Genomic DNA, 26,698 nt, shown 5'->3' with positions numbered 1-26,698 from the left:
GGAGGTTGACATACAATATTTATTTAGGTTCACAAAAATGATAAGTTATTTATCAGGTAGTCCACAAATATTGTGGGAATGGTCTCATACAGTCATACGGGGGGGGGGGGACATACATGAGAAACCATTAGGAACAGGCCCCACACAAACTCTCTGATTTCACCAAATAAAGAACCAAGCTTTGGGAAAATGGGTGAACTCAAACTTCAGCCTAAATAAACAGGATGTTGGTTATTCCTCATCAATGGTCCAAAGAAATGAGCCGAAGTCTCTGGAGGAAAAATGAAGGGTCTCAAACCTGCTTTCAACATATTGTGATTTTACGAGGGTCTTCCCCAAACTGTCCTTCGAAGATATCTGCTCGTTTTTAAAAACCTCGTCCGCAGCTCGGTGTCTGCGGGGAGTCATCCTGTATGCTGGATCCCTGAAAGTCGTCTGTAGTGTCCCCGAACTCCCCCTGCTGGGTGTCCTCAGTCCGTCTTTATCCATAAAGTTCCATTTCTGTTCAATTTAAACTTTTTACAGCAAAAAAAATCTACTGCTGCTCTATTAAGGTAGGAAACAACACCCCCCCTCCTGAACCACGCCTCCACCTCACGTATGCTTGCTACAAAAGATGTTACACGTTGTGAACACGTCATGCAAAAGTGGCATTTCTGTTTAAAAAGATGGAGTAGTCTCATTTTTAATCTCTAGTCATTTTAGCTGCAACTGATTCACTTTTACAAAAAGAAAAGATCAAACCTCAAGCCCCGCCCACTTTCTAAGCCTCCTCCCTTCACCTTCAACAAATAAAAACAACATCAGAAACAATATCAGAGGAAACAATGATTTCTTTCTCCTCCTGAAGTCCAGGTTTGAAACGGTGTCAGAAGAGCCGCTGCAGTGAGGATCAGTTAGAATAAACCAAACACGGCCGTCGCCTTTAAGAAAAACACTAATGAAAACATATCGCCGCCGGCAACAGCTGGTTTCAGAAGAATCCCTGATTGGTTGAAAGAAGTCAGGTGACCACCAGGTGAGGTAAGAGAAGGTCCCATCTTCTTATGATGGGATGACAGTTATGTTTTCTGTTAAACCCTAAATGATGTGAGTGTTTACATTAATATATATAGTGGACATTTGCGTGTATACGTTTCTGATTACAAGCCGCCATCTCGCTCACATGCGTCCCAAACTCCACAAGGTGGCGCTGAAATCTGAATCAATCTTAAAGAAACAGAAATAATAAATCACTGTGTCCCCTTTACTTTTCCTCATGCAGCACAGACTGTCGCAGAAACACAGAACACCAGTGGGTAAAAAACACCGGCTGAAAAAAACTCATGTTTGCTGCCTTGAAAGTCCTTGAATGTCCTTGAAGATGGTAGAGAATCCTTGGGCATGACATTTTTTTTTATTTCCACTGTTTTACTTCAATGTTTCTTGTATCTAAGCGTTTACTTAGGAAAACTAACAAAGGTTTCGGCTGCTCTCTTATTACTAGGTGTTTGCATTGGTTTTCTTCTTCTTTTATTATCCAGAATCAGTTTTTCTTGGTTTGCGTAGATTTTTTCCCACATCTTCCAATCTAAACCCATTTCTACCCATTATTGCCTCCCACCCAGTCCCACTTTCTGTACCCCCCTCCCCCATGACGAAGGTGGGGGGGAGGGGGCTTTTTCAGTCCCGTGTGGCCCTTCATCTCTCTGCCTCCATCGCTACACTAGCCTTCTGCTCAGCGCCTGTGTGCGGGTTGACACCCATGGGCCAGGGTGGGCAGGGCTGCGTGGGGGGCTGCCCCTGAGTCCAGAGTCCCTGCTGAGGTTGCGGCACATTAGGTACATTTGGTGAGATCCCCCAGCCGCCGACCTGCGAGGGAGGCGGTGAGGTGGCCATGGAGGCGGTCATGGGGCTGCCGGCGCTGCTGTTGAAGCTCTCGGAGGCTTTCAGCCGGGAGAACATGGTCAACGCATCGGGAAAGTTGGGGGGCGTCGCTGGTGTGTTGGCTGGGGTGCACATCTGAGGAAGAGGAGAGAAAGACAGCGATTAGAGTTTCACAGATCTAACAAAAGACCACATGAGACACGGGTCGGTTCTGGGTTCCAGGAGACACCAGGGTCAAAAATTCTAAAAGGATCCTTCAAACCGTTCTTGCGGGTTTGAGATTGTTCCAGGAGCAAGTAACACAGCACCACCCCTCCCCAACCTGTTGCTATAACTGCTGGTCAGCAGGCTGAATGTAAAAGCAACTAGACATTTCCCACACTTACAAGTGAGATTTTTTCACAATATTTAGTTTAAATCCCGACACACACCGATTAAAACCAAACTGTAGAGGAGTTGAACGTGTCACACTGTGAAGGCTCGAATATTTACAGGAAGTCATAACACTTTAAAATAGAATGCAGTGTTAATAACTATAAATATCCTCCATCCAGTCATATTGTTGGAGATGGTTGTTGTTGAAGACAGCAGAGTGTTTTTAGGAGAACATTTAGATGTTCTGATCGGTGGAGATATACCCCCCTCCAGATGTTTTAGTGTTTCCTCTGTATAACATATGGCTCCCCCCGGATTTATTCTCGTTGAAAAGTTGAACCATTAAAATGATATTTAAGCACAGCTGAAGCCTGAGAAATGAATGAGCGCTGGTGGACTAAAGTAATGATTATATAAATAAAACGCAGTTTTCAGTATTTATAGACAGAACCTCCGTAAAAGGAGCCGTTCTGTTGGGAAGGGAAGTTTAGGGGAATCCCAGCCCCTCGCTGCTTGTTGCAGAGGGTCCTGGTGATGGCGTAACACTATTTAAATGCACTTCCTGTTTCACATGTAGAAAAAGCTTCAACCTGATTGAGCAGAGCGGTCAAAAACGTAACCTTAGTTTGTGAATAAGAAGAAAAGAAAAGTTGAAAGAACTTTCTGTTAAACCCGTTTGGAGCCATGCCGTCTCCCTTTAGGAGGAATGACTTCAACTGCCATCCACACAGGGCCCACCTGTGAGCTAAAAACAATACCAGGACCTATGACCTTACAGCCAGCAGGCTCTGTAAACATGTTTGGCTGCTCAGAAATAGTAAAATCATCATCATCATCATCCTCCTCCTCGTAACCGACACTGCTTCTGCTGCTCTGCTCCGTGACCCATTTCCTCCTTCCACGAGCCTGTCCAGGAAAACAACAAGCTACTATATCCCACAGGGAAGCAGAAACAACCACCTTGGTCTAAAATAAGATGCTGGGCAGAGAGGGCAGGGCAGGCAGTAATGTGACTAAATAACCAGAAATCATCAGGTCTGAACAATTAAAGAAAACAGCACATCTTCTACCATCAGGATTATGTCAGATGAATCAAACGTACATCTAACTGCAGCAACTGTTCATCTTATTGCTACTTTCATGCTACAGTCTGTTCATTTATCAATAATTAAAGCCATATTACGCCATTAAGCTGCGCTGTATCAAGTATGAATAGCACAGATGAGTCCCTGCTGAAGATGAGCTTTCCTGCAGCATGATGCTGCCACCACAATGTTTAACTACTGCGATAATGTATTCAGGGTGATGTGTAGTGTTGTACAACCTAACCCTGCTTTAAATGTCTCCACAACTTTCTCCCCGACATGTCTGCTGGGTTCCTTGGTCTTCATGATGCTGGTTGTTCTATAAAGAACCTCTGGGACCAGGAACAGAACAGCCCCAGTATCCACTACTTTGTGTTCAACTATCACATTATGTTCTGGTCGCAACAATAAAATGTGGAAAAAGTTCAAGGGTCATGAAAGCTTGAACCATGAAGATGAGAGGACAGGAATCTGGAAAACAACATTGCTTTTGCAGGGAGCCAGAACCGAAGCTGACCCGTGCCATCTAATCCCCTGTTGGCTCGTGACCCAGGATGCTGCAGGTTCTGATGGGCAGTCTAAGCACAGAAGCTGCCTTCAGGAAAAGAACAGTGACAGGAATACTATGCCTCAGACAGGAGGGGTTGTAATCAAACCACCTTACCCCCTAAAAGTGCTGCAGCGAACAGGTTATTCCTGCAGATACACAGCCTGGAGCCGGGTCAAACCGAGCCGCAGGTTCTGAAAGAGCCAGGCTGTTGTGAAATGTGAGTCCACTCGGACAGGAAAGGTTGGCTCATGTCTCTGGAGCCACTTCCTGCAGCATAGACACCCTGGAATGCAGAAATGACCTCTACCTTCCTTCCTGCTCTTCAGCGATGCAGATGCTGCTTGGTTTCCTTCACCACTGGGATGAGTTGATGGACTCTCCCTGAAGATTACACATGAACTTCTCGTCTTGTGACCACAAATAAATGAGGGCAGAACTGCTGACACGTGGCCTTTCAGCTCGTCTGCTGAGACCTTCAGATCTTACTTACTCATCCATAAAAACATACACAGATAAGCATGTATGGACAATACACCTGGAGTCAGCCAGGTCTAACATCTCACCTTCACCCAAACCTAACCATGAAACAGAGGCTGACGGTGGATAAAACCAGTTTTTATCCCTGCAGAGACAAAATAACACGTGACATGTTTATGTCTGAGTGTCTGAGCGCCGTCTGGGCAGAGGACCTTGAACAAAGTCAGAGTCACATGGTATCGATCCACAGGGATGAAGATCTGCTTCATAAACACACCAGCTGTCTCCACTTTTACAAGGATGTCTGAGTTTGGGTCGGACAGTTTATGCAACCTTCAGCAGGTCCGGGCGGGTCAGCACCAACACGTATAGCTACTGAACTTACGTTAAACATTTATAAAGTGGTCCTGGCTTCTGTTCTGATAGAAGCGGTACCACCAAGCCGACTCTGGTCTGGGTTTACTAAAATCAGACTCCATTCCAGCCTCATGTTGCCAGTGTGCCGGGGCTGAAAACCAGTAAAAATAACATTTCTGTTCGTTTCTGCTGGTGTGAACAAGATAACAATGTATTAAAATGTGAGTTTTAGTGACTTGCTCCTTAAATATGAGACGTTTAGATCCAAATCAGGATAGAAATCAGTTTAAGGTAGTTTATAACGGCTGAGTTTATCACACATAAAAAAAATCACTAAATATGATTTATGGTAAAACAGTGAGATCCTTAAACATAACTACAAGAAGAGAAAGAGCAGAGCAGCACAAAGGTCCAGTAAATGTGTTGAACACACAGATGGAGAGACAGGGGAACCAACAGAGAGCGAGGAGCAGTTTGTGATCAAAACACAGCCAACAGAGACCAGTTTCCATGGGGACGGTTGTTATGAGGAAGGAGAGCAGATCTCCTGTTGATGCGACGTGGCTGAGGCATGACTCAGTGCGGTCGTAAGTAGCGACCCGGTTCAGTCCACTTCTCCAAGTGTGAACATCTTCTTCAACATGGTTTGGTTTGTTGAGGCAGATCTTCTGGTGTCTGTTTGTCCATAAACACAGAAGATCTAAACTTATTCCCAGCATAACCAGTGATATTCCATGGAAACATGGAGGTATGCGTATGTGGCAGCCACACACACACACACACACACACACACACACACACACACACACACACACACACACACACACACACACACACAGTACCAGAAATCAGTTTTATTCACCAGGTTTGACACAAACAAGGACTTTGACTTCAGCTCCACTTTGGTCTCAATTCAGACAGTTTAAATATAAAAATATTAGAATGGAAATAAAATAAAAGCATAAACATTCATATATTTGATGTTTATCCGGACATGACGGAATTAGTGCAAAAGGTTCTGATGAAAATAGAGTTTTCCATCAGAACCTTTGAGTAAAATGAGTTCTGCTGGATTCCATCGCTGAAGCTGCAGGGACTAGGAGGACTTCCTCTGCTGTTAATCTAAGCACTGCTTCATGCATCCAACCAGATCTGAACAGCTAATAAATTCGCTGACAGAAACACTTAAGTATGAGAGCTATTGTGAAATCACCGTTCCAGCCAGTCTGAACATTTTTAAAAGAAATAATAACATTTAGAGGTTAACCAAACAATTTCTCTCCAGTTAAGCTCCATGAAATCCCACGACTGTTTTCTCCCCCTTCTCTTTCTCTCACTTCCCTCTTCCTGTCTGCCTCACCGCCTCCCATCTGTCTGCGACTTCTTCACATGCCGTATATCAGCTCCAGCAAGCAAACTGTGCTGAGAGCTCTGGTAGACGCGGCGCTGAAACGTGAGGGCTCGGGTCTCGATCTAACGAGGTTCTGTGAGGGAGCGGTGTTCGTTAGAGCGAGTCTTTACAGTAACTGAAATATGAAGCCCTACAGGTGACCTTTGACACAGAAACATCACTGCAGGCTCTTGACTTTAACGGCCTAATATTAGTCATTTTCATCAGGTCAGATCCTCTCATCTGTCATTTACAACATTTTCTTCCATCAACTATAACATAAAATAGACATAAATCAACTTTTAAATAACGAAAACATATACAGGAGCCTTGCATCAGACTGTCTGCCTTTTGTTAATGCAATCTGGTTACTTCTTCCTTTGGCTTATAGTGAACTATGTTGAAACTCAACAAGCCCCACCTTTGCGACAGTTTATTCAGTGTTTTTAGCTTCCCTCTGTGTTATCCAACAAAGTAATGAGAAGAAAAGACCCTTGAATATTCAAAATATTGAAGCTTTGGTGGGACACTGAGTAACATATGTGCTTCTAATGTAAGACCAGGTGAACTCCACTGATCAGACGAAGCCGGATCAACCCTTATGAACTAGATATTACCACAGATTCTCTGAGAACTAGGAACGTCAGAATCAGATCATTCATCGACAAACCAGTGTTAAGTGAAAACACACCAGTCTATTTTCATGTTCACCGCTTGCAAAACTGCAGAACAGCGCATCACAAATGTATCAAGTTATTAATATTGTAAAGGCAATAATATATTCAGCCTTACTCAGATTTAGTGTTTAGATGTTCACTCCTGACAGACACAATGAGGCCCAAGATGCTAAATATGACAGTGAGAGTTAAAAGCTTCATAACAACAGATGGGAAAGAAGAAGGTGGACATGAGGATTTTCTGCAAATATTGTCATCAAAAAAAAGCAACAAATATTGCATTCGCCCGATTTTGAAAGATTGTAGAGTCCCAACCTGCACATTATTTTATTAATCTCAGGATTCGTGGACAGGATTTCTAGGCACAGCCAAGGGCCAGAGGACGTATGGTTTGGAGACCAGTGGATTTTGTCTCTTCTTTTTGCAGATGATGTGGTCCTGCTGGCCCCCTCTAGCCAAGACCTACAGCATGCGCTGTGGCGGTTTGCAGCCAAGTCTGAAGCTGCTCGGATGAGGATCAGCTCCTCCAGGTCCGAGGCCATAGTACTTGACTGGAAAAGGGTGGCTTGCCCTCTTCAGGTTGGAGGGGAGCTCTTGCCTCAAGGAGGAGTTACAGGTCGGTCTACGTTCCTACCCTCACCTATGGCCATGAGCTTTGGGTCATGACTGGAAGAACGAGATTCCAGATACAAGCGGCTGGAATGAGCTTCCCCTGCAGGGTGGCCGGAGGAGCTCGGAGTAGAACCGCTGCTCCTCCACATCGAGAGGAGCCAGTTGAGGTGGCTCGGGCAGCTGTTGCATACACCTCTCCCGGGAGGTGTTCCAGGCACATCCCACTGGGAGGAGGCCCAAGGGACGGGCCAGGACACGCTGGAGCGCCCGGGAACACCTCGGGCTTCCCCTAAAGGAGCTGGAGGAGATGTCTGGGGAGAAGGAAGCCGGGGCGTCTCTGCTGAGACTGCTGCCACCACGACCCGGTCCGTGATAAGCAGAAGATGATGAGTACGGGTATTTTGGGTTTAAATGAGTCTCATTGTTTTCAGCCTTTATAGTGACGGTAAAAGAGAGACTGTGTTGGCTGCGGTTGCTCATCGTCTATCATGTGACAAGCTCAGTGAGCTTTCCAGCTGAGCTGCACAGAAAGCAGCTAAAACCCTGTAATTAATTAGTATGATTTTCAACACAAATCGTCAGGTTTAAGAATCAGGGGAGGTTTGCTCCACACATGCATAACTGAAACTGAGCCATTATCAACGAGTCATATCAAAACGTAGGGAAAACATGCTGGCGTTAGCCTAGCACTTCAGAAAAGTACTCCATGAAAACCACCAGCAGGAGCAAGACAATTTATTGATGACTGTAGTGGGATGTGTTCAGTTAAATGCATGTTTGGAAATAAATGATAAAGCTAGTTGTGTCTTAGGACACGCATCTTCACAGAGTTAGCCCAGCGAGGCTGACCTGTAGAGACAAAATATCTGGTGCTGTCAAGAACATCAGAAAGGACAAACTGCAGGGAAGCGAGGGAGACTGGGGAGTGAATGAAGTGGGACTTTTTAAAACTGTTTTAGGTTTTATACGCTTATAAATATCAGCTGAACCTTGAAGAAAATATTAACTTTTATTTAAATTTCCTTTATTTATCTAATATGTAAAATAATGTTGAAGGTTTATGGGACCGGACTTTAACAAGTAAGATGACCACAATAATTAATAGTTTATTAATGGACATAAGGAACAATGTAAATCAAGAGATTCCATGAATGTGAAAGGGAAAAATAATGGTACATTCAATAAATAGTAGAACATTTAATTTCAAGTTCTTGTTATTAGGACTAGACAGAAGCGTTGACTGCAGCTTCCAGTGTCTGTACCCTGAAAAGATAATAATTTACCAACACTGTGCTCAACAAATGATTGATTTATGACCTTTTCTCTTTTAATCTTGCAGTAAAAACATGAAAAACAGAGGCAAAAATTGCCTTTAATGAGTTAAACAAAAATGATGAGAAAAAAAAGTTTAACTGCAGAAGGAGATGATTTCTAAAACAGAAACTAAAGTGAAACACAAAGCAAACAGAAGCAGAAGAAAAAGGAAAAACCCAGAGGTGCTGAGTGTGACGGTTGGTGCACTAAGAGCACATGATTGTTCCTGTGTGTTAAATGTTTAAACAGGGAGTGTTCTCCTAGTGTGTCTGTGACCAAACTGCTTTCTGTGTGCAGATTCAACATTAACATTTTACCTGCAAAATGTCAAACTAAAACAATTAAATGAATACATTAAATTACTTTAAGTATTCAAACAACCTGATCATTTTAAATGATGTAAAACATATTAAACCTTTATACTAATTAAGGAATTATTTCAAAACAAATTGAGTAAAAATCCAAGAGTTTCAACAACAGATTTGGTCATTTGGAAGGAATACTTTTACATTTCTTGCTAACATAAATAAAGAGAGAAGCCCGTTGGTGAACATGTGGACACACTGATTCTCCCTCCACTAAAAGGTAGAAATACTTTTTAAAGAAACCCGGCTCTAAACCTTCGTTGCTGCACAGCGACGATCAGGTCTGAGACTCTGAAGAAGCTGCTCGTCACAATTAAACACAATAAGGAAGTAAACACGCCCTCCTCCTTTGACCCGAAGGTCAGCTTGAACGTAGCATTTACTGAACATGTAGAAGGAGCGTGCTCAGCAGTTGACAACTGCTGAGCACGCTGAGCCAACTGTGGCTTTGTTTTCAAGTGTGCTGTGACCCAAGACAGACTGTCAGGTTGCAACAGACTGGTACAGAAACATGTAGGTTAAAGGTCATTGTGAGATGACTGGACCAGGTTACGCTTGGCAACAGATATCTTTAAGGCTGTGTGTACACACATGCTGGAGGAAGCAAGAGGCATTTTTACTTTCACTTCTTCTACTCTGCTTCCAGTTTCACGGTAAACACCAGCAGCTCAAATCAGAGTCGTGTCTTCGGCTGCATATGCGGCGACAACTTACAAACAGAGACGCACGAGAAATCAGCTGTCAGGAACCTGATGAATTTCTGATTGATCAGACCTCACCAGAGATCAGATGGTAGAAACAATCGTGTTTTTCAGATTAGTGAATGCACCATTCCCATCTGCTACCAGGCTGAGGAAGATACAACACACTTCAGAGTGGGTGCTGTTACTGAGGGAAGTTTCGGCTATTAGGGGGTTAAAGCCCACCCATCTACCCCCATATATAACTGCATTGCAGACAGTTAATGCATGACAATTAAAACATATTGTCCAACCAAATACTGCGTCCAAGCAGTCCTTTGTGATTGCAGTATTATTACACACACCGATACTGTGATTCACTGGCTTATTCGCCCTAATTTAAAACATGGCATAAGGAAAATTATTGAGACCCATGTCGGTAGGAAATGCAAAAGGCTTTATTGGCATCCTATAATCGCTGGAAATTGTTTTGGTGGTGTCAACTGGTAGTTTTGACCTTTCATATTTTAAAATGAACCCCAAGCCTTTGAGCTTGGAAGGCCTCCTTGCCATCACTCTAATCTTTAGCTCCCTTTACAGAGTCAGGACTCTGGTTGGAGCGCTCCAAAACAGTATATCCAGTCAGAAGAAACATGTTGGTCAAATTAAAAGTTTATTTTAACCCTAAATCTGCCAGGGGTGTGAATAATTTGAACCTAAATGATGTTTCTCTAGAATATACCGTGGAGACTTATGTTTACAATTAGCCGTGCTGATATGAAATGTCCATAATGATCTAGTCTTTGTTAGAAAACATCAGTAAACAGCTGTATGAGGAAAAGTCAGAGTTGGGTAAAAGTTTGTGTCAGCAGGTTAACCCTTTATTAAAACCAAGAGCCTGAATATCATCTCTGCTCTGTGCTTCAATAAAAAAAATAAAAAATATATATATGTGCGCAGAGAATATTTGATATTTGACAACAATATTAAATGTATAAAACAAAACCAAATCTGTTATTTATATTTCTTTCAAACTAAGAAGGCGATGGACCTGTCAGTGAGTGTTTGGTGAGAGGTGGAGGAGCAGCAGGACTCTGTATGAATGGGACAGAATACAGAAGAAGCTGACCTGTGAGAACCAGCCGAGATGTCTTCATACAACACACAAGTGCTGCTTGTGTGTGTGTTCTGTGACCCGAGGAATCAGCGTGAAACCCAATCTGACTCCTTCACTCAAACACATCTGGTCTGTGCAGTCATCCCACATGGAGGCTTGTTCCCTGAAACAATTCAGCCAAAGTTTCTCTAGCTGCCTGCGCGCGCGCGTGTGTGTGTGTGTGTGTGTGTGTGTGTGTGTGTGTGTGTGTGTGTGTGTGTGTGTGTGTTTGCGCACTCCCCTTGGTGTGTGGTTAGGGTTCTGGGAAGCCGTGCTCCTGGAAACATGCAGAGCAACATGCTGGAACATGCAGGGAGTGCAGGCCAAGCCTCTTCAGATGTGGTTGAATGCTTGGCATGGCTGAATGACACACACACACACACACACACACACACACAGAGCAGCTGCATGCTCATCCATTTACAACATCAACAGATCCAGACATGATTTAGTCAGAAATCTGTGACATTTATGGACACAAACAGCAGAGACAAATAAGAACGTCTGTAGATCACATCTGAGCTGAAATGATCTTATTTCTACCATAGCTGAGGAACATAAAACCTGTGTTCTCACACATTACTGTGTCTTCTGGTTGAATATGCAACATAAAGGAATAAAAGATGCACAGACAATTGTCTGTCATACCATTGGGATTCATGAAGGTAATTACAGCCCTGCTCTGCTGCTTGAACACACCACACATTTCTCAGCAAGATGAGAAAAGTCTGGATTTCTAGAAATCCTTTTCAGAAGCCACGCCTGGACACCCAGACCCAGAGTTTGCAGTTACCAAAAACACCCCGTCAAACAGAAACAAACAGACTGAACCTTTCTCCTCCTCGTTCTTCTTCTTCTTCTCTCCTCCTGTGTGTCAACAGTGCCAGGAAACGGCTTCACACCTACTGTTATCCCCACCCAACAGCAGCGCTGCCTCATGCTTTGTTTCTACCAAACTTTGCCCCGGCAGTCGGAGCTGAATATTGGCCTTGCTTTAGGTTTCATTACCCACGTGTGTAATGCTTGTGACAAAAGGCTACTGCAGCACAAATAGGTGATTACTTCAACTTTCAAGGCTTTTTCTTTGCCTTCATAGTTTGTGTTGTAACATATGGATCATTGTTAAAAGGAAGCAGGAGTAATAAACTTTACCAACATTTATCCCTAATAGATGCAAATGTTTAGAGATTTTGACAGAGAGCAGACCACAGCTACAGAGTATCAAGTCAAAACAAAGTTATGTTGGTATAACACTTCAAATGATAATGTCACTGGCACAGATGTAAAGTATAGCAAATAAAAGCAGCTGGGGTAAAACAGTACTGAGGTATATGGGGGGATCAGAAAATAACAAATATAGGTTTTTAAATCATTCAAAAATGCTGATGTCCTGAGGAACTTAAACAGGATGTATGTATGAATAAACTAGCTGTGAATACTCTTCTTCTGCTTCTTCCTGTGTTGGTATTAGTTTTTAAACTGAAACAGTTTAGGAGGAGTACTGCAGGTGTCAGGGGTCACTCTGTCATGTTCAGGCCACAGCCTCGCTTGCTCCGTCACTAAAACATCATCATATTCTGGTATTAAGCTGTGAAGCTCTGAACCGTTTAGTTGGAGCCCTTATTGACAGAGACAAACACACATGGTGTGACGTCGCCTCTGCTAACCGCTAATATAAATAACTGCTTATGGCAGGAAGGCTAAAAAACTAAATTTTCTCAAGTGATTTCATTGGGATGAAAAGTTGTGAAACTTTAAAAATAGGCTAAAATCAGAGTAGAAAGCCTTTCTATGCAGATGATCGTACTGTATATCACAGTATCTTCTAAGACAGTTTTAACTGTATTAGACATGGATATCACTCAACCCTACGTCACAATATTTCACAGATAAACTTTAGTGTTTGCTAAATTAGTGACTAATCTAGGAAGCCAGATAAGCTAAAGGAAGAGAGTCGTGGTTGCAGAGGCCTTCCTTAGCTGTGCAGGAGTGTATTTTGGACGGGAGCGAGCGTCGCATCCTGAAGGAATGTGTTGCGGCTGCAGTGTTGGTATGGGCAGTGTGTGTGTGTGTGTGTGTGTGTGGGTGTGTGTGTGTGTGTGTGGGTGTGTGTGTAGGAAAATAACCTGGGAGTTGACAGGGTGGGCCTACAGAAAACAGAGAAGGTTGGGCGTCTATCATGGGACTAAAACACAAAGATAACCAAACATTCTGCTGGACACGGTTTAGACGTTTATCTCCACTGTCCACATGTGGCGTTCAGACCAACTGAAACACACGCCGTGTCCATGTTGGCAACAACAAACAGAAATGTCAGCAGAGAAACTGCAGCAAAAACACAGGCACTCCCTTCAGTCTGAGACAGTTGGTGACAGGAAATTATATAATTATTGAGCTAAATCCTTCAGTATTATACAAGCCTGTACTGGTGAGCAATGTCACCGACTCTAATATGTCATAATAGAAACAAATAATGAAGATTATTTGTCCTCCGTGACAAATATAAGGTCTAGATTCTGTTAACATAATCGATATGCATTTAAACACTGATTCTGTTCAGATAGAAGAGAAAAAACACCACAGCGCTTCTGATGCCAAATATAGACAAAAAAAAACCACTCAGGCTCTCAGAGGATCTTTGGTCTCCCAAAAACAAAAGGATAAAGCGTCTCTCTGAACAGCAACTACAAACTAACTGACCTACATGACATCGAAACCTGACGCGCTGCCAAAAACTGCCGGGGCCACCGGGTTTGGATCCGAGGCTTCCAGCCAAAACACCAGATCTCAAGGATGGGTTTGGTTTGTTGTGACACTAAACACTGATGCAACAGTCATTTACAACAGAAATATTGCTTCATGTTTAGACTGAGGAGAGGATGGCTTGGGGGAAGGGAGAGATAGAGAGGGATGGAGGGAGGGGTGAAAGCAAGTAGATTAGGTTCGTATACTGAAGCATAGCGAGGTCCGTTAAGCTGCAGGAGGGCTGGTAAACGCGGCCCTGCTGCAGAACCACTAGTACTCATTGGACATTATGCATATGCATGTGCTGGTGAACTAATACACAAACATTCAGAGTAACAAGAGGAATGTGATTGTAGTTATGCAAGATGATATCAATAACAACACGCAGATGTTCTGCTTTGTGACTCATTATTGGAGCTCTGGAGATAACTCAGCCCTATCTGGTGGACAGAGCCAGGGAGCTCTTAGCAAGCTGTTTATGCTCCAAATAAAAGCGAGACGTATCAGGAGCTGAATGGAAGCCCAGCGATCTCATTCACCGATGAGACGGTAAAGAAGGACCGACAGAAACGCTTCAGGCCAGCAGGACCATCTCTGCTGTACCAGAACTACAAACCCTATAATTACAGATGCATCAATAAAATTAACCAGACTGGAATCGGCCATTTTTCCAGTGATCTGCAGATCAGAAACTGAAAACTCTCCCAGTGTTTTTGGCCAATAAACACATCACCAACTGCAATCACACCGATTCGCCTTGTTTGAGTTTAGTAAAGATCAGATAAAGGTTGGGGACATATGCTTTCATGCGTAAATGGGAGATAATATTATAAATCATTTTTAGGAATGCACTGATGTGAACATTTTGGCCAATAATGAGACTGGATATCAATATTGCTGTAACCAATGTTAACAGATATTACATATATTTTGCTTCCCTTTTGACAATGAAAAAAATGACCACACCGCTGACATTGTTTCTCTGTTTCAGTTAAACTACCCACAATCCTGTGCTGCATCACTGTCACATGACCAAACAGATACCACATGGCCAAGCCCCTCCCCTTCCCTGCAGAAACACAAACACAACAAGATGGAAACAAATACTGGTTGCTAATATCGGCCCAGTTTAACTTTTTGGACCGATACCGATATGCTAAACAACGACTAATATTGGGCCGATACCGATGTTAATTCAGACGCTATATCGTGCAGCCTTATTTATTTTCTATTGGATTTAAAACCCTGAACTCTATCAACAAACCTACATTTTCTTTTTATGATTTATTAAAGAATATAAACAAATAAAAATTGGAAAATGACAAATCGGTTTACCTCAGACATTCAGTCCAACCTGCAGACATGGAAACGAACTGTTTACACCATAACCAGATCCTTCAACTAGATCATTCAGAAGAGTGTGAATAGTTCTCAACATGCTATTTTTGATGGCTTGATAATTTGGTGGCCGAGACACTAAAATCCACACGGTGATGGCAAAAAGAGGCTTAATCACAATCTATGTCTTCATTGCGATTTTCCACATTAATTTTTTCACTGTGCTTTTTCCTCATTTGGAGTTGCTCTATTTGTCTGAGCTGCCACAACAGAGAACGTCCAGAAATAAACGATTAAACAAATAAAGAAGATTCTCCTCGATAGATGTCATGACTGTTCTTTTAAGGCAGCTGGAGCCAGATGTTTCAATGCATGCTGCAGATAGAAGCTGCTGTTAGAAGATCGAATGATGCTGGTGTTTCATAATGTTCGTAACCCAGAAACTTTCACCCTCAATCTCTCTCACTCCTAATTTTCCCCAAATGTAATCAGAAGGATATTCTTTAGAAATTACTCATTTCATTTGTAATAAAATGCCAGCACAATGTTTTAGAAATTAATTTGTATGTAAATAAGTTTCCGAACTGTTAAACTTGTCTACATGTTTTCTCCATGTTTTTAAAGGTCCGACTGTTCCTTTAACATTCGTAGGATTGTTCTTTTATTGCCTTCTTTTTATTTGCCTCTTTTAACCGTCAGCATGGACCGTGTTGTTAACGGCTGGTTTACCTGAAGTAGCCTGAAAAATTCATACTTATCAAAATATCTTCAACAACCAACACAAATACATATCCATTAGTTATTCCTCGTGCTTTTTCTCATTCTGTTTGGATTTTTAGCTGCAGAACTCTAATAATTTACATATTTCACTCACTAACAACTCTAAATTTCAAGGTAACATGAAATAGTTTAACCTACGACACCTTTGCTTGTTCCCAGCATGTTTTTGTGTTTTCTGCCTGTTTTATTGTGCTCTATTTGTGACGTTTTGCGCCTTGGAGAATGAAAGTCAGGGGCCCCAGGAAATAACACAATGTACTATGTAGAAACAAGTTGGCTGCTATTTCTAATGTGAGAACCCGCTAACTGGAGGAACACAGAAAAATACACAAAAGGCCTTAAATAGCAGAAAACAGACAAATCTTCTGAATCTTAGTCAAGTTCCTCAGATGATCGACACATTAAAGCTCTCCAGCGACGTCTGAAGGAACAGTTCACCTTGACAACAGCTTCATGTAAGGATGGGTGATCATCAGCGCTCGGTCCACCGAAGTAAGTAGGCCAACAAATGTTGTAATTTAACATTCAGCTTTCAGTCTAGTTTTAAAAACAGAATAATTGTTGTTATTTATTTAACCGTGAAGTTACTGGAGAATAAATATGTCTTTTTTTCAAGAGCACCAAGCAGACCCAAAGTACATAAAACACTAAAACAACTCTGAGTTGACATAATACAGTTATAGGATAGACTCTTCTGGACTCTTCAGAACCAGAGGGTTCAAAGAGCTTGAACCTGTCCTAGAGAGCCAAAAGCATCAGGTTTTACTGTTGAGACCAAAGTCCAAAACAAGAGTTCTGCACTGTTCTACAAAAAATCTGGCAGGTCCATCCACTGAGAAGCCAACTTAAGGACTGCAAATCCTATCCGGTGTTTGAAGGTGTTAAGGATGTCGCCAACTAAATGAGGAGTTTAACCTACATAGCTTTACACATAAAAACATAGAATTTTAGCAGGAGGAGCCTATAACTTCCCTCATGTAGGAAACGCAGACAGAAAGGTGGAATTCGACGGTTAGGATCCAGTTACATAGTTTGTAGGCATTTAGACTCGTTTAGCTGAAAAACATGAAATTCAGAAAAACAAATGGGTGAAAAATAGAACTTGAGATCAAATAAAACTGTATTTAAAAATAATGAAACCTGCACTGGTGCCGTTGTCCCTTTACGCTTGAAAAGGACCAAGACACCACATTAAAAACTACAAAATGATGCTTTCTATACAATGAATGTGTCATAAAACTTAAAAAGCAGCTCTGGACCTGGTATTAAAACGTTCCTGGAAGCTCCTACAGAACAACTTGTATTTCACACACTTTACAAACATAACCCAAGAGTTGAGCTGGTGATCAGAGACAGCTTGATCGGCCGCTAAGAAAATTAAAAATACAATATTTTCAGCAACAACCAAATGCACCATAATAAGCACTACCAGGTGGAGCAAATCATAGCACTCGTTGGTGTTGCTGAGTCTCACAGTTAGCCAATTTCAGTATGAAAAAGATGTTGAAAACAAAATGAGAAGATTATTTTCTACATGTGGAGACAACAGTTAACAGTTTATTCAGCCAGAGAGAAAGAATAGGACTTTCAGTAGATAACAGGAAGGCTGAATGAAATAAAGCAAAGACGCTATGTTTTATCTTTTCTAACTTTCCACCACTCTTTGTCGTGAAACATCCTAGATCTGGAACTCCTGGGAGCTTTCAGTAGCCTGAGTTAAAGGTAGCAGTCTATATTGTACATTAATAGACTATTTTCTTTTACAGCTAGTGATGCTAATAGAACTGATGCCAAATATAAGGCTTAAAATATTAGTCCGTAATCATTTTGTCTTTGTTTTTACAGAGAATGTTCCCACACACAGGGCTTGATGTGGTCTGTTCCAAATATAAAAAATGAATTAATGTTTAGGGCAGAAAAGCTGAATAAAAATATTTTCTTGTATTTTGTTACTTAACAGTATTTAAAGAGAAATTACAGTCAGCTGAAAGCAGCATCAGCAGCTCAAAGATGGAACATCAACCACAAACTTGTGATTGGTGAATCTCAACCAATCATTTAATCTTTATTTCCATACAATTAAAAACAGTTCCAGTAACCTCTGTTCATCTAAGAACAGATTTTATGTAAGTATTGCCTTCTGCCTATTTTCCTTGTAGTAACTGTTGGTGTAAAATAATCTGTCAGTCTTGACACCTGAATGCACACAGTGTCTCTCTCTCTGTGCAGTGGAGCTGCTGCTGGAGCTGCATGCCTGCTGTGTTTATTTCTGGAAGCTCACAACATGGCCGACATGTGCTTTGTTATTGTTAGTACAATATCTTCTCCCTCTTCCTCCACGGCTGGGTTACAAGACACCTTATCTCGGTAAAACAAATAGGTTTGATACGATTAGACGAATCATCACTCACCATTTGATGATGATGGCCATATGGAATATTTGTTTCTTGAAAGAAGGCACTGAGGGCAGTCTAAAAAAAGGAAACAGAAAATACACAACGTTAAATCTGGATTTATTCATTTAACATACAGTGTAAGTAAATTAATAATCCCGAGGCGATGAAATGATAGAAAATGATATCTTAAAATGCATCAGTGTTCATTTGTAGGGCAGTGTGTACAACACGACGGTCATCTTTATTGCGTAATAGTGCTGCGGCCTCGCCTGTGCGCTGCTGTCATGTGTCGGATTATAGTAATTAATCCCGAACTAAGTCTAATTGGATGTGTTTTATATTATTGTACTCCACGCAGATTTATTCTGCCTTAACGAAGCAATGATGACGGCGGCAGAAGTTCTGAATGCGGCTGAAGGAACAAACAGTGAAGAGTCGCTTTGTGTTGAAGTACAAAATGTTTTAAGAAATTGTCGCCAGAGGAAAGCAGGACAGAGTCGTTAGGAAACTAGCAGAAACATTAGCTCAGTGGCTAATGCTAACCCAGCCGCTCGAAGCCGCGTCGCTTCCCGTCTTTTTTCACCCCCTTTTACCTCAAACTGCCAGTGTGCCGCTTGCAGGAGCTGCTTGGCTTGGTCTGCCGCACAACCCGCCGTCAGGACGAACTGGTTGATCATGACTTGATGTTTGAGTTCATCCATTTTTCGTTTCCTCCTAAAACTCGCGGCTACTGGGCTCTGAGGCAGACTTTCCAACCCTCTGTGTTTATATCCTGTCTTTCTTCGCTTTTCTTGTATTCCGGCTCACTCTGCCTCACTCGTCCACCATTACAGCCGGTTGAGCAAACACAAATATTTACTGTAGGAGCGGTAGAGGAAGGAACGGTGTCTGAGTGACAGGATGCCGCAGCCAATCGAGTGAGAGTATCCGCCAGTGGGAGTTGTATGCCGTAATCCATCGGCCTCTATTCAGCGGTGTGTTGTGAGATATAATTCTGTGCTTAAACATACATTAAACCAAACTAAGTCATAAAACTAAAGTATTTTTAAAACATCATATTTATGTGGGTCCGAAATCACCGCGAAAGTAACACACTCCGGGTGGATCGGCGTTTGTTTTGGACTACAACTCCCATGAGCGTGCGCTTTGTTTGTAAAAGCTCCAGAAGGTTGACTTTTATGAATGACGGTCTCGCTCCTCCAATTCCTACGCGCACTGGTTCACTCGCTTGCCAAATATGGTAAAAAAAAAAGTCCACCATCACCAATTACATGGGCCGGAGTTAAATTAGGGAACAGCCACAGCAGTGAGCGTGTCGTGTCTGCTCCTCTACTCCCCCGGAGCAGCGTGGATCCACTGAATGCTGCAGAGGTTCTGATGCACACATCAGTGTGGACCGCATTTTGTTGTAAATCCGCCGGTCTAAAATGGTCTGACAGGGGGTTAAACATCATTATAAACACCTCTTGTTGATTGTCCAAATGCTCATTAAAGGTTTTTTTTTATTTATTAACAACAATGCAGTAGATGGTATAATAATAATAATTTGTTACTCTGAAAAAGACTTTTGATATATGGTTCAGAATATTTGTGTTGTGTTTCTTCTTATATATTAGTTGTAAAACAATAAATGAAGCACTGTTACAGAAGTGAGGTTATATAATTCTTAGAGTACTATGATGTAACGTCCATTAACGTGGTTTAACTTTAATATCTTAGATTTTTACCAACACTGATGTTGACAGTTTGGAGACAGCAAACACTTCCGCTTCTGTAGCGGTATTTTCTTGTGCGGGCTGTTTATCACACTGTGAAGAAAGGGAAAAAGTGAGCCGCTCAGAATTGTGGGTAAGTGTAAATTGTAAACATTGTGGTTTCTAGCAGCTTGGAGACCAAGGGTGGGATCGAGGAGGGAAGCAGAGACATCTGCTGGCGGTAAGAAGAATAGCACGAAGACATAAAATAATAGGTGAAGCTCATCGAACTTCTGCAGTTTTGGTCGTTTCGTACTCTACTTTCTTGGTACGAAAGGGAGGAACGATTCGTATCACTTTATGCTGAGAATTTAAGGATTTTTTTATAAACTAGTTCGTCGTAACAAAACGTTAACGTAAACCAGGTTTAACCAGGGTTTAATTTAATAGAAAAATGTTTTACACAAACATGTAAGACTACATTTTTCCTGCTTTATAACAATGAGGATCACACTTTGTACATACACCACAATTAGTTTGCCTTTAAACGATATGTGAAAGCCCAAAGAAATGAAGTGGTGGCTTTCTAAGCTTCAGGTTAATTCCTAGCATTTGAGTTAAATGGAAGCTAAATTGTTGATGTATATTAAGGTAGCGCCTCAAACACATCGCTTCCTTGTGTGACATAATGGAAAAATCAAATGAAATCAAGCTAAAACTTGATTGTATGGCCAAAATGATCAGCTGAGGAGAAAAGGGGGCACTTGCCAATGTGACATCTCCACATCCCTCCTCAATGCTGAAAAGAGAAAGCCCTTCTTGGTGTCTGGACTCAAAAATTATAATGTCCCTGCACATTTTCCTGCATCCTGTCGCTCTCATGCATTATGGTCCAACATCTGCTTAAATAATCATGTTTCTCTCATAGCACAGCATGGCTTCCATAGAGCAATCCATCTCCTGCCTGGAACACTTCCTGAGAGAGGCGTCCAGGGGGGATCTGAAACAGATGCCTGAGCCTCTTTAGCCGACTGAGCTCCTCTCTGATGGTTGAGCTCCTTACCCTGTGGAAGAAGCTCATTTCAGCCACAAATCACTCTCTCCTTCCCAAAAATGCTGAAAGTGCAGAATCTGAGACCAAAGACACCCATGGTATGCATGAAAGAAAATACATTACTAGAACTGGTGATTGTAAAAGCTTCTCTATTCAAAAAAATAAAATAAATCTACAGAGTCCCAAATACATTTGGATATGTTGACTTCTTGAAGGATCTGACTGTCAGTGACAACCAGACCATATAAATAAACTGGGAGAGGAGAAAACTTCCCATAGCTCCTTTTAACAAGACCGTTTTTGAAGGTGCTTGTATTAAGTATTGCATTTAAATATTTGATAGCTTTAAAAACATAAGCCATTCAATGATGTACATATGAAAACTGATTGATGTGGGCTAAAATGAGCTTAGAAAAGGAAAACAAATTCCCTAAATGACATCTAAAGTCATTAAAATACATTTTTATTTCAGTGTTCAGTTACTGAGTTGATATAACCATCATATTATCTCTTTGTAAAAGAGTTTTAACTTGTCATGATGCAATGTCCTGTATAGTTTCAGTGTCACATAACACTGTTCATACATCCTTTCAATCTGAGAGCCTAACATTTAGCCATTTTAAAAGCAAACGTCTGAGAAAGCAATTAGAATTTTTATGGAAACTAAAGCATTGTGCAAAATTTTCCAGCCTCTCAAATATAAATATATTAGCCATTTTCTTTTGTTTAAGAAGTTTTACACCAGTTTGAAATCCAAATAATTGCAAATATGACAAAATTAAAAGTCTTAACTGATTTAAAATACAACCCTCAAAAATCTGCCGTCCCACAGTCAGTAATAGTGTTCGATCGATTAAAGTATCAGTTGCAATCAGTCTTAGTCATTGACTGCAACTATACCCCATATGGACATCTAGAGGGAACCATGGTGGGAGCAAAAAAAGGGAAAACACAGAAACTATTAAAATTGTGTAAAGGTACCAAAATTTAAAGAAAAAAAAAGTTATAGCCTGTTTAACAGGAAGAGTTTAGTGTACAATTTGCATTGTTGATCTGAGACAGAGTCCCTCCAGCGTGTCCTGGGCCTCCTTCCGGTGGGACGTGCCTGGAACACCTCCCGAGGAAGGCGTCCAGGAGGCATCCGGTATAGATGCCCGAGCCACCTCAACTGGCTCCTCTCGATGTGGAGGAGCAGCAGCTCTACTCCGAGCCCCTCCCGGATGGCCGAGCTCCTCACCCTATCTCTAAGGGAGTGCCCGGCCACCCTACGGAGGAAGCTCATTTCAGCCGCTTGTATCCGGGATCTCGTTCTTTCGGTCATGACCCAAAGTTCATGGCCATAGGTGAGGGTAGGAACGTAGACCGACCTGTAACTCCTGCTCGAGGCAGGAGCTCCCCTCCAACCTGAAGAGGACAAGCCACCCTTTTCCGGTCGAGTGCTATGGCCTCGGACTTGGAGGAGCTGATCCTCATCCCAGCCGTTTCACACTCGGCTGCGAACCGCCCCAGTGCATGCAGTAGGTCTTGGCTAGAGGGGGCCAGCAGGACCACGTCATCCGCAAAAAGAAGAAATCCTCTGGTCCCCAAACCAGACCCCCTCCAGCCCTTGGCTGCGCCTAGAAATCCTGTCCATAAAAGTTATGAACAGGACCGGTGACAAAGGGCAGCCCCGCTGGAGTCCAACATGCACCGGGAACAGGTCTGACTTAGTGCCGGCAATGCGGACCAAACTCCTGCTCCGCTCGTACAGAAACCGGATGGCCCCTAGTAAAAGGCCCCGATTCCATACTCCTGGAGCACCCCCCACAGGGCATCACGAGGGACACAGTTGAATGCCTTCTCCAGGTCCACAAAACACATGTGGACCGGTTGGGCAAACTCCCATGAACCCTCGAGTACCCTGTAGAGGGTATAGAGCTGGTCCAGTGTTCCACGGCCGGGACGAAAACCACACTGCTCCTCCTGAAGCCGAGGTTCGACTATCGGTCGGACTCTCCTCTCCAATACCCTGGCGTAGGCCTTACCAGGGAGGCTGAGGAGTGTGATCCCCCTGTAGTTGGAACACACCCTCCAGTCACCCTTCTTATGAAGGGGGACCACCACCCCAGTCTGCCAGTCCAGAGGCACTGTCCCCGACCGCCACGCAATGTTGAAGAGGCGTGTCAACCATGGCAGCCCCACAACATCCAGAGACTTGAGGTACTCAGGGCGGATCTCATCCACCCCCGAAGCCTTGCCACCGCGGAGCTTTTTAACCACCTCAGTGACTTCAGCCTGGGTGATGAAAGAGTCCAACCCCGAGTCCCCAGCCTCTGTTTCCACCACGGAATGCGTGATGGCAGGATTGAGGAGATCCTCGAAGTACTCCTTCCACCGCCCAATAATGTCCCCAGTCAAGGTCAGCAGCCTCCCACCCCGACTGCTTCCCCCTCCTGAGGCGCCGGACGGTTTGCCAGAATCGCTTCGAGGCCAACCGGTAGTCCTTCTCCATGGCCTCACCAAACTCCTCCCAGGTCCAAGGTTTTGCCTCTGCCACCGCCCGGGCCGCAGCACGCTTGGCCTCACAGTACCCGTCAGCCACCTCAGGAGTCCCACAAGCCAACCACAGCCGATAGGACTCCTTCTTTAGCTTGACAGCATCCCTTACTGCCGGTGTCCACCACCGGGTTCGGGGATTGCCGCATCGACAATAGATGCGGAGAACATGGTCCACTCTGACTCTATGTCTCCAACATCCCCCGGAATCTGGTCAAAGCTCTCCCGGAGGTGGGAGTTGAATACATCCCTGGCCAAGGGCTCCGCCAGGCGTTCCCAGCAGACCCTCACTATACGCTTGGGCCTGCCAAGTCTGTCAGGCTTTCTTCTCCTCCAGCGGATCCAACTCACCACCAGGTGGTGATCAGTGGACAGCTCAGCCACTCTCGTCACCCGAGTGTCCAAAACATGCAGCAGAAGGTCTGATGATACGACAACAAAGTCCATCATTAACCTCCTGCCTAGGGTGTCCTGGTGCCAAGTGCACTGATGGACACCCTTATGTTTGAACATGGTGTTCATTATGGACAATCCGTGACTAGCACAGAAGTCCAATAACAAAACACCACTCGGATTCAGATCAGGGAGGCCATTCCTCCCGATCACGCCTCTCCAGGTGTCACTGTTGTTTCCCACGTGGGCGTTGAAGTCCCCCAGCAGAATAATGGAGTCCCCGGGGGGGCACTATCCAGCACCCCCAACAGGGACGCCAAGAAGGCCGGGTACTCCGCACTACGACTCGGCCCGTAGGCCTAAACGACAGTCAGAGACCTCTCCCCAACCCGAAGGCACAAGGATGCAACCCTCTTATCCACTGGGGTAAACCCCAACACGAGACGGCTGAGCTGGGGGGCAACAAGCAAACCCACACCAGCCCGCCGCCTCTCCCCGTGGGCCACTCCAGAGTAGAAGAGAGTCCAGCCCCTCTCGAGGAGATGGGTTCCAGAGCCCACGCTGTGCGTGGAGGCGAGCCCGACTATTTCTAGTCGATATCTCTCGACCTCCCGCACAAGCTCAGGCTCCTTCCCCCCCAGCAAGGTGACATTCCACGTCCCTAGAGCCAGCCTAAGCATCCGGGGATCGGGCCGCCAAGGTCTCCACCTTCGTCGGCTGGAGCAACCCAGCCACCAGGCGCTCTCCGACGAGTCCCTACCCCAGACCTGGCTCCGGAGTGGGACCCCGGCTCTGCCGTACCGGGCGACGTCACTTTCCTCGATTTAGTAGTTGTCATGAGGGGTTCTTGGAAAAAAAAAAATAAAGACATTTAAAATATAGATTCACCACTTTACTTGTCTTATGTTTATCCAGGACATGGGGGCAGCAGACTGAGCAGAGATGCCAGACTTCCCACTTTTCAAACACTTCCAGTTCCAGGGTGATGGGGTGTCCAGGCCAGCCAAGACACAGTCCTCACAGCAAGTCCTCAGCCGTCCAGCGGGACTCCTTCTGATGGGAGGTGCCTGGTACACCTCCTGAAGGAGGCATCCAGGGGGCGTCCGAAACAGATGGCTGAGATGAGCCACAAGTCACTGACTCGCCTTCCCAGACATACTGAAAGTGGAGAATCTGAGACCAAAATCAACCATAATCTGCCTGAAAAAAAATACATTACTAGAACTGGTCATTGTAACAATTTGTCCTCAAATAAGCCAGTGTATCATTCACATAGTTGTAAATACATTTGGAAATGTTGACTTACTTCTTGAAGGATCTGACTCCTCTTTTGGTCAGTGACCAGCAGACCATTACAGATACACTGGGAGGAGTGGAGAAAAGTAGGAAAAACAGGTGGGAGTAATCAGGGGCAGATGAGACACAGCTGAGACAAATGAAGGGGGGAGAGAACATGGGCAGGAGCAGACAGAAAGAAACACTGGAAGGAATCGAAAGATGCAGGAAGACAAGAAGAAGTGGAGAACATCAACAGATCAAACAAGAAACTCCAACACACAATACTACTAGACACATGGAAATACCTGAAGAAAACAACATCTAAGAACCTAAAGCTAGGTTTATACTTGACGCACTGAACTTGGGGCCATGGTGCGCGCGCTAACAGTGACGTAATCACGCCATCCCCGCCCCTGCGCGCAGGTTAGTTGACCTCCCACCCCATAGATGCCCACATGAAACCTTCAGGCAGAAGGGCGGAGCGGTTGGTGCTCTGTCTGTGCTGCTATAGTTTCTGACACATTATTAGTTCTAATCTGGCCAGTGACATTATTAGTTATTATAAAATAGGCGGCTGTGGCTCAGTGAGAACACGTTGGACTGGAAAAAGTAGCTTTGGGCTGGTTGCCAAAATTTGGCTGTATGTGGCGCTGTTTGTAAAGTTACACAGTTAAAAAATGACAGCAATATCTTGCTTCTTGGACGCTAAAGGGCTGGTAGGCATTAAAAATGAATTAGCAAAATATCAGAATCACATCAGGTGGCTGAATCAGTTGTGCTTACACTTATAGCTTCTGCAAGACTTCTCACTGGTGTTTGGAGATGTTCCAAGAAGGTTTTTGCAAAAATGGAACAACGTTTTTAGAGTCATCAAGGAGGAGATAAACCTAAATGATTTCTAGTATTTTGATTCCCAAATGTGTGGTTCTCAACTTTATGTTGTGATATCTGATGTTTCTCAATGGGATTTCACTGAATCGTTTGCAGTATGTTATTGACTTTGACAGAATAAGGTGCTCCAATATGTTGAAGGTTTAAAAGTAAATGATTCATTCCAGATAAAGATGATGTTAACTAAACACTGTGCAGCAGTGACTTTTATTTCTTCACATTAAATGCATGAATAACATAGAACTGTTCTAAGAGTTAAGATTAGTTAGCAATAACTGATGTGAAAAATTAAAATATTATATTCCAGATGGTATGTAATATATTTAGTATGGTACCTAACTGCAGCAGTTAGGGAAAACATTTTGTCTTTAGAGATGTAAAGCAGCTGATTAACAGAAATGTGACTGACGACCAGAGGACTGCTGAGCTGGACCTGAGAGCAGCTGTGAGGAGGATCAACAGTGCTGTTGGGTGCAGATTAAACAGCTTTACAATTAAAGAGACAAAACCATTATTTTTTTAACCAGATGTTAAATGCATGAAAGCAACAGGATGTGGGAAAATGTCATTTACATTTAGTTTAGTTATGCAGTGTCTATTCTAGACCTCTAGAAATAGTCACCAGATATTGAATATTGAGGCTGACCAAGGAGACACTCCCACAAAATAAAGATAACACAAAAGCACTGG

At 43.4% G+C, this 26,698-nt stretch overlaps 1 protein-coding gene across 2 annotated transcripts; it reads right to left on the bottom strand.

Annotated features, from left to right (window-relative positions):
• Positions 1–25,234, bottom strand: ubald1a (UBA-like domain containing 1a). Of its 2 annotated transcripts, XM_047377342.1 has the most exons (4): positions 25,146–25,234; positions 24,736–25,039; positions 18,179–18,238; positions 1–2,001 (listed from the first exon to the last, which is right to left on the bottom strand). In XM_047377342.1, exons 2-4 carry the CDS (start codon positions 24,757–24,759, stop codon positions 1,681–1,683), a joined length of 405 nt encoding a protein of 134 aa, XP_047233298.1. In that variant the 5' UTR covers positions 24,760–25,039; positions 25,146–25,234; the 3' UTR covers positions 1–1,680. The 2 variants fall into 2 exon arrangements, with proteins under 2 accessions (XP_047233298.1, XP_047233297.1); XM_047377341.1 differs by lacking the exons at positions 24,736–25,039; positions 25,146–25,234 and adding an exon at positions 18,757–19,047.
• Positions 25,235–26,698: the final 1,464 nt, after the last annotated feature.

Source organism: Girardinichthys multiradiatus, chromosome 10 (genome assembly GCF_021462225.1).
Source record: "Girardinichthys multiradiatus isolate DD_20200921_A chromosome 10, DD_fGirMul_XY1, whole genome shotgun sequence".
Lineage (NCBI taxonomy): Eukaryota > Metazoa > Chordata > Actinopteri > Cyprinodontiformes > Goodeidae > Girardinichthys > Girardinichthys multiradiatus.
Note: the sequence above shows the minus strand (reverse complement) of the source record. Positions and strands in the feature narration are given on the sequence as shown.

What these genes read in the sequence shown, in the direction of transcription:
- ubald1a (XM_047377341.1), bottom strand. Translation starts at nt 18,864, where the DNA reads ATGGATGAACTCAAACATCAAGTCATGATCAACCAGTTCGTCCTGACG. An exon ending in CGGCACACTGGCAGTTTGAG is followed by an intron (nt 18,239 to 18,756) that starts GTAAAAGGGGGT and finishes TCCTTTTTTTAG; the next exon opens with ACTGCCCTCAGTGCCTTCTT. An exon ending in ATGGCCATCATCATCAAATG is followed by an intron (nt 2,002 to 18,178) that starts GTGAGTGATGAT and finishes CCTCTTCCTCAG; the next exon opens with ATGTGCACCCCAGCCAACAC.